We start from the raw sequence: 8,529 nt of genomic DNA on the forward strand, positions 1-8,529 counted from the left end.
CAGCTGTGAAGTAGAAGAAAGCCGAGGTGTGGGATGTATGGAGGTCATACAGCGCGGCGACGACTCAGAGTGGAAAACAGCAGCATTACAGCATCCGTCCAGGTTAAAGGTTGTTGAGTTTCGCTTTCCAGTCGTCAGAAATGAGGCTTTCGTCAGTTTAATGTCACAGGTGGAAGGAAACGCAGGCAGAGCTCGGACACGATGGAGACGGAAATACTGAGAATGATCTGCGCCGGCCAAGGAGCAGTCAACACGGAGGATTTAGTGTATAATCTGTTTTCCGGAGATCCCACGAAGTTGTCGGAGATCATTTGTAACCGAGAGAAATTTGTTTCGTGTTGTCCAAACGGACAGGAGAAGGTGGTGGCCAGGACCCGCCTGAGACTTTGCAGAGTGAAAGACTGTCTGGGGATATGCAGGGGTCTGCACCTGTGCAAAAACATCCTCTTCAGCGGATTCTGTCAGTTCACTCAGCTCAGGTAAATATACTGGACTTAAAAGTAAGTAACAGAGCTTATTTAGGGAGTGTTATTTATGTCATGTAGTTATATCACATATGGTTGTAAAATCAACAGGTTTAAAGTCCAGGACACTGATGGTGCCTTTAGGTATTGTTAGGAAAATCCGACAATTTACAGCAGTTTGACACATTTATTCAAAAAGCTAACCTAAACAAGTAACAAAATGTGGCTTTGAGGGCCAGTAGGAAAAGTTGCTCTCTGGTTGTCTTTTAGACTGAAGCTTAGCTTTGAAATGAGTAAAAAGAGTGACAGTGAAAAGAACATGGCTACGTTCATCCACAGAACAGAAAGATTTTCCAACATCAGCAAAGTTTACTATGAAAAATAAAAACTAAAGCGGCTGCTGCGTCTACCCAGCCACATAGAAAACAATCTAGTACTGGGCTAATCCTGTTTCCCAAGCATGTTTCCCTAAACTTCAAACTTAGTTTTCACATTGATGTCGTACTGTTTCTAAGAGTTATCAGGGTGGCTGTTTGTCCTGAACCTAACCGCTGACTTTGTACCATGCAGATAAGCCTTATTAATCATTACACAAAGACAGCTGTCTCATATGACGCTGTTTTTGGTTTTTTTATTCTTAACTGAGCAAATAAATGCTAGCACGCCCAGTCATGACTCAGCTGTGTGGATTCTGTTATAACAGGAGGGGCTGCAGCTTCTCCCATGAGCTGACCTCTGAGCATAACCAAAGACTTCTGAGGGAGCATGAGCTGGAGAGCCTGAGCCGAGAGGAGCTGTGCACCCTGCTGCTGCAGAGTGACCACACAGTTCTTCCTGATGTAAGTCTAACAACACACAGCATGAACCGGACAAGTTAGTTTGCATTAAAATGAACTGTCACCTTTTCTGATATTTGGCATCTTCCAGCTGATTTTACTCCCAGCTTTCAATTATTTAATTTTCTTTTTTTTTTCGTGTTCTGTAACTGATTGTTACCTCACTAATTTAATTATTTAATCTGTATTGTCCTCCACTTTTCCTGACAAGTTTTTATACGCAAGCTTAAGTGTAACTTTATTAAATACTGGATCTGTTGATCAAGCAAGCCCTCCATCGACTTCACAAAACATTACTGCTTTGAACAACAACAATATAAAAAATGAGAGAAGACGTCCTGTTGTATAGAAGTTTATGTGAAAATGATCTCACACTGACCGCTGACCTCAGTAAACAGTTAACCTTGTAGTTCTTGGAACCATTTAGAGCAAAGTCTAAGGAGCCTGGAAAGAAAAGGCGTCTGGACTTCTTTAAGTTGCTTGAAGACATTTCACCTCTCATCCGAAAAGCTTCTTCAGTTCTAAGGTCAAATGTGGAGAGTCCCAGATTTAAGCCCTGTGGGAGTGTCCCCCCCAAAAGGGACAATGGACCCCCTAATAATCCTCTACCTAATCACACGAGCCAAAGTCTGAAAACGGGTGTAGGTCAAAATCATGTGTATCGTGTGATTTGGAAATCACACGATACACATGAAGAAATATCACTTCCTTCTCTCTCTTTAAGTCCTTAAGTCCTCTTTAAGTGATTGTAAACATGAGCACAGTTTCGAGATCAGCCTTTTATGTACTTTACCTTTATAGGTGTCGACAAACATGTCAATGAGGCCCGCCTCCTCAGAATCCTCCCTTGCAACTTTAATATTTTTATTAAAACGGTGTCTCAGTTGTAATTATCTGTAAAAGTCTGTTTTATTTAACCTGTAAGTTTCACTGAGTTGTAGGAAGCTGTCCATGTCTGTGTTGGTTGAGATTTTACAGTATGCTGTAAATTCTCTAAACACCCCATCCAAATGTGCTGGTGTGAAACCAGTATCATATCCTACCCAGTATTCACACTTCCGCGAAATTTCGACAGAAACCCTGGTAGTAGCCCACCATGCCGAGAAAATGGCGGAGCTCACGCCTAGTACAAGGGGCAGGGATTTTTGCCAAAGTAGGGTGCACTTGTCCTTGACCCACCTGTTTCCCTAGATACATCACAGTGGCTTTGCCAAAATCACACGTGGCGAGATTGAGGGCGAGGGATGCCCTTTCCAAGCGATGGAACACATCAGTGAACGTTTATGCTCTGACCAGGTGTCTGAATAGACGACAATATCATCTAAATACACTTCACAATGGAGAACGCTTCCCAGCACGATATTCATGAGCGTTGGAATGTGGCGTAACAGTAACAAACTTCGCAGAACCGACCATATTGACACAATCTTCCATTCTGGGAAGAGGATAGGAGTCAGGTTTGGTCACGCTGTTCACCTTCCGAAAACTCATACTATAATTTACAACTGAGGAATGCAAGGAGGTCCTACTTCTCTGACATCATCACTAAAAACAGCCATAATGCTCGGGTCTTATTTTCTACAGTTGACAGGCTAACAAACCCTCCTGTGTCAGTGGCAGCTGAACTTCATTCGACCATGGCCTGCAATGACTTTGCCAAATTCTTCACTGAAAAAATCCAAAAAATTAGACAAGCAATTGGTACATCAACAGCAGATCCAGGATATGTACTGTGTCCACCAAAAAACTGTTTAAACACCATGAAACAGTTTCAACCTATTAACAGCAAAGACCTGGAGGACATCTTAGGTCAGCTGAACTCCTCCTCCTGCTGTTTAGATGTCCTGCCAACAAGTTTTTTCAAAAAGGTCTCAAAGACTTTAGAGTCAGACCTGTTACAGATCGTCAACTTTTCTTTATTATCAGGTGTGTTTCCAGAATCACTAAAAACTGCTGTAATCAAACCTATACTGAAAAAGGACAATCTTGACAAGACACAAATGAACAACTACAGGCCAATCTCAAATCTCCCGTTTTTAAGTAAGATCATTGAAAAAGCAGTTTCTCAACAGCTCAGTTACTTCTTAAAACAGAATAATTGCTACGATGCCTTCCAGTCAGGTTTTAGACAGAACCACAGCACTGAAACCGCTCTGACCAAAGTGTTTAATGACATATGTCTGAATACAGACAGTGGAAAAATGTCAGTCCTAGTTTTACTGGATCTCAGTGCAGCATTTGATACAGTTGACCACAACATATTACTCAAACGACTGGAGAACTGGGCAGGTCTTTCAGGAACTGTACTAAACTGGTTCAAAACATACGTAGAAAACAGGAAATACTTTGTATCAATAGGTAACTTCACATCTGAGCAGACAAGTATCACATGTGGAGTTCCCCAAGGTTCCATCTTGGGACCCCTTCTGTTTAACATCTACATGCTCCCACTGGCACAGATTATAAACAACAACAAAATAAACTATCACAGCTATGCAGATGACACACAAATATATATCACAATGTCACCAGGAGACCGAGGCCCTGTACAGGCTCTTGGTAAATGCATTGAGGAAATCAATGACTGGTTGTGCCACAATTTTCTCCAGCTAAACAAAAACAAAACTGAGGTAATAGTCTTTGGCGCCAAAGAAAAACGATTACAGGTCACCAGAGAACTTCAATCTATACATCTAAAAACCACAAACCAGGCGAGAAATTTGGGTGTAGTGATGGATGCAGACCTAAACTTAGAAAAACACATTAAGACAATAACAAAGTCAGCTTACTATCACCTCAAGAATATATCAAGGATAAAAGATCTGATGTCTCAACAGGACCTGGAAAAACTAGTCCATGCATTCATCTTTAGTAGGCTTGATTACTGTAACAGCATCTTTACAGGTCTACCTAAAAAATCAGTCAGACAACTACAGCTCATTCAGAACTCTGCTGCTCGAGTCCTCACTAAGACCAAAAAAGTGGACCACATCAGTCCAGCTCTGAGGTCTTTACACTGGCTGCCTGTCCGTCAGAGGATAGACTTTAAAGTTCTGATGCTGGCCTATAAAGCTCTGAATGGTTTAGGACCAAAATACATCAATGACCTCCTGACCCAGTATGAACCATCCAGATCCCTCAGGTCATCTGGATCCGGTCTTTTATCAGTTCCCAGAGTCAGAACCAGACACGGAGAAGCTGCATTCAGCTTTTATGCTCCTTATATCTGGAACAAACTCCCAGAAAGCCTCAGATCAGCTGAAACACTCAGTTTATTTAAATCCAGGTTGAAGACTCACCTGTTCTCAGCTGCATTTGAATAAAGCACCAAATCCACACTTTTAAGCTTAAATTTCAAAACTTACATTTAACTACTGATTTTATCTACTGTTCTGATTTTATCTGTTTTGATTTTATATACTGTTTTGTTTGTTTGTTTGTTTGTTTGTTAATTAGTTAGTTAGTTTATTTGCTTGTTTTAATCAATTTTAAATCATGCTTTTTATTTGTTCTTGTTTCTAATGTCTCTGTAAAGCACTTTGAATCACCTTGTTGTTGAATTGTGCTATACAAATAAACTTGCCTTGCCTTGCCTTGCCTTACTAAACCGCGGGGTTTTATCTGCTTTAGGCACTAGGAGACACGGGGGGACTCCACGCACTAGAGCTAGGAACAGCAAGATGATTTTCCAACGGATGAGAAACTTTTGTCTGGAAAATGGCACGTTTAGTGGGATTCACCCGGTAGGCATGCTGTTTGATTGGAGGGTGGTCCCCCACATCGATATCATGCTCCAGCACAGTGGTACAGGAAGGAGTGTCAGAGAAAAGATTAGGATGATTCTCAATCAACCGACACACGTCACTTTGAACAGCATCCTTTAAATGTGTCCTTAGATCACTTAGGATTTCAGAGTTTCTAAGTCGTGCGCAGCCCTCAGCACAACCGAAAACCAAATCATCACTTACCAGGTCATACAGGTTTTGGAAACTGGCACCCCCACAGTCGCAACTGTTGATACACCACTAGCAAAGTAAGGCTTCATCATATTGATATGACACACACAACACTGTTTCCTTCGCTCAGTCCGCCTGCACTGTATACGGACCACTGAAGGAGTAGAAGTATTAAAACTTTGTCAGCAACCTCAAATTTCCTTTGCACAGCTTTCTTATCAAACTTCCTTTTCATCTTTCCCTGCGCTGCAACAAGAGCGTGCGATTGCGCATGCTTTATGCAAACACTTTCTAAAAGAACTCTCATAATCCAACACATTTTCCTTAGGAGCATCTATGTCAGACAGAAAATTCTCCTTGAGTAGTTGCATCATAGATTTCAATGTCTGGTGAAAACGCTCGAGTGCACCTTGCGACTCCGGATGATATGCACTAGACTTGTGATGTTTAATACCAAGTGATCGCAAAACTTGAGCAAAAATCCGAGACATGAAATTAGAGCCTTGGTCCGTTTGGACAGATTTCGGCAACCCAAAAGTAGAAAAGAAGTTCATCAGCGCCTTAACAATGGATTCAAAGTCAGAAGATACTGGTGTCCCGATTTTGTTTTAGGAAGTGGACCAACACAGTCAATGAGTATGTCCTCAAAAGGTTCCCCTAAAACTGGAATAGGGTGTAATTAGGGCTGCCACGATTAGTCGACTAGTCACGATTACGTCGACTATTAAATAAGTCGTCGACGATTTTGATAGTCGACGCGTCATTTGAAGCTTTGTAAGATCACAAAAGACGCAGGAATGAGTAGTAGGATTTAAGAGTGTAATAACGGACTGAAACAGAAGATGGCAGCACTGCATGTACAAGGATGCCAGCTGCCGTTAAACCCCGAAGAAGAAGAAGCTGTATCCCAGAATTCATAGCGCGGCCCAGCTCAGTTTATAACAATGGCGGCAGCTAGTTAGTTTTAATATTACTCTTATTATTCTTTCTGGGTCACAGAATAAACATTTAACACATTTTCAGGCGAGAATGTAGCTGTGTAAACCTCAAATATCTGCTCAGTTTATCAAGACACCGCATATTTTCAAAAGCGCTCCGACGTTTTCGGAGACGTCTGTTACCCACTAGCTCGATAGCTAGGCGGGGGCAAGGCTCACTAGAGCCGTGAGAACACCGGACTTCTGGCAAATCGTTTTCATCTTTCGCTACTCAGGTTAAACATACATAAGTCACTTAGATAAGTTAAAAATGTTATTGTTTGGCTTTTTTTCAGTATTTTATTTGTTCCTGAGTAAATCGGTTTGGCTGAGATTAAAGTTATAGTTTTTACACAGCTGAATAAACGTGAAGCAGACAGCTGATTATCAGAAGTGTGAGATGCTCGAGAATTTACTCCGGTGTCCTGTTATATTTTAGATAGCAAGGAGTTTATTAAACTTCACCGAAACAATCTGCAAATTTCATTAAAATTTAAACTATCATCTTGTCTTTATTTTTAGTTAGCACAGACCTTACACACTTAAAGCTGTAAGCTAATGATAGTTATATAAGAGCAGATGCTGCTGGTGCAATAAGCTGTACGTTTTACGTCCAATGGATGATGATCTGATTAGTCGACTATCAAAGTAATCGTTTGTGGCAGCCCTAGGTGTAATGGAGCGGGTGGAATGGTATGTAGATACTTGAAAGTGTGTGTGAGTATGTACATAGATGTAGGTGTGTATATATAAACGAGCAAGATACACTGTATATCTCCAAGTGGAAAAATTACATTTTAGTAACTTCACATTGCCTTGGGTGAATCCCCCCCCCCCTTTCTATTTTTTAAAATTTTGTTGTTTGCTTTTCTTTTTTTCCTTTTTTCCCTTGTTGTGTCTGTGTAAATGTTAATGTTCCTGTTGAATAAAAATAAAGTTGGAAAAAATACAAATAAAGAAGTTGGACATCACGATGGCTATATTCATCTTTTATATACAGTATACTATTGTAACTCCCCTTTTTCCCCCTTTCTCCATCAGATATGCTACGACTACAACAATGGTGATGGAGAGTTCGGCCGGTGTCAGGATGGTGATGGTTGCAGGAGGCTCCACATCTGTGAGAACTACATCAGCCGTGAATGCAGCTGCTGGAAGAACCACGATTTTAATGCTCCACAGCCATTCAGAGCTTTGAAAGCTAGAGGCGTACCTGACACACTCTTTCAATCCTTGAAGGCTGCTTATGCAAATAAACAGGCTTTGAAGCTGGCTGGAGTCAGTGACCATGGTCAACGAAGTCAGAGAGGCAGAGGGAGAGGTGGCCATCAGCTCAGCAGAGGCTTTAGAGGAAACAGAGGAAGCCACAGCAGCCGCCCAGATCTGCATCGAGCCCGTTCACTTAGTAACATTGCTGCAAACATTGATGGCTTTGACCTGTGGTCCAGCGATAGACTGAATGAAAGTGACGATGACAACTCTCCCACCAGTGACATCACTGTCGCCGCTACCAGGAACAGGGGCAACCATCAGCGTTTTCAAAATGCTCGTTCCTTAAGTGACATTAACGCTGCTGTCAATGATGAAGCTGCTAAAGGTGGAGAATGGCAGAATAATAGACAGAGGCCTGTCAGAGGTAAACAACAGCTGAAAATACTTCTGTGGGGAGATGAACTAAAACTGCTGTCTGAATGAAGCCTGTGAAATATCTCCTGTTTCTTTCAGATAAAACAGGGATCTGCATGTACTTTATCAAAGGTCACTGCAAACATCAAGGTGAGAAAGTCATGGTTAGTAAGTGTTTGAGGCGTTAATGTAGTTCTTTCTTGACTTTGACCAGCTGTCTTTCTTCTTTCTTCTTAGATCGATGTTTTAAAGCTCATGACAAGATGCCGTACCGATGGCAGGTCCAAGAGGGACACCAGTGGACTGATTTGCCCGATAATGAGACAATTGAGAGAGACTACTGTGACCCCAGTAACTCATACAGGTACTTACATTTATTCTGCAACTCAGACATCTCAGGGTTTTTTAAGATCTAGTGGAACTATTAAGCATTTCCACTTTTTTTCAAATATGCGTTGATAAAATAACAGATGCTCCTTTTAAACTAAAATCAAGCTCAGTGTATGTGATAGTAATTTTTATGAGGGTAAAAAGTTTTGATGTTGGCTCTGTATGATGTCAGTGCAAGATAATGTTCTTAAAATGGTCATTTCAGGCACGCAGCGTTTGTTTCACGTACCACATTATTCACCAAAATTATTATAGTGAAATTTAGTTTAAATCACCACAA

General features: G+C 41.3%; 1 protein-coding gene across 2 annotated transcripts in view; it reads left to right on the plus strand.

Annotated features, from left to right (window-relative positions):
- Positions 1 to 8,529, plus strand: part of LOC146615431 (protein mono-ADP-ribosyltransferase PARP12-like) — a 15,928-nt gene continuing 7,399 nt past the window's right edge. For both annotated transcript variants that reach the window (XM_085375957.1, XM_085375958.1), the window contains exons 1-5: positions 1 to 479; positions 1,168 to 1,303; positions 7,275 to 7,869; positions 7,959 to 8,009; positions 8,097 to 8,223. In XM_085375957.1, the coding sequence (XP_085232083.1) occupies positions 202 to 479; positions 1,168 to 1,303; positions 7,275 to 7,869; positions 7,959 to 8,009; positions 8,097 to 8,223 (1,187 nt within the window). In that variant the 5' untranslated portion in view covers positions 1 to 201. The remainder of the gene's footprint in view (positions 480 to 1,167; positions 1,304 to 7,274; positions 7,870 to 7,958; positions 8,010 to 8,096; positions 8,224 to 8,529) is intronic.

The sequence above is a fragment of the Diplotaxodon limnothrissa genome, linkage group LG17, assembly GCF_057381915.1.
Source record: "Diplotaxodon limnothrissa isolate DT_005_m linkage group LG17, D_limnothrissa_male_GT1.1, whole genome shotgun sequence".
Classification (NCBI taxonomy): domain Eukaryota; kingdom Metazoa; phylum Chordata; class Actinopteri; order Cichliformes; family Cichlidae; genus Diplotaxodon; species Diplotaxodon limnothrissa.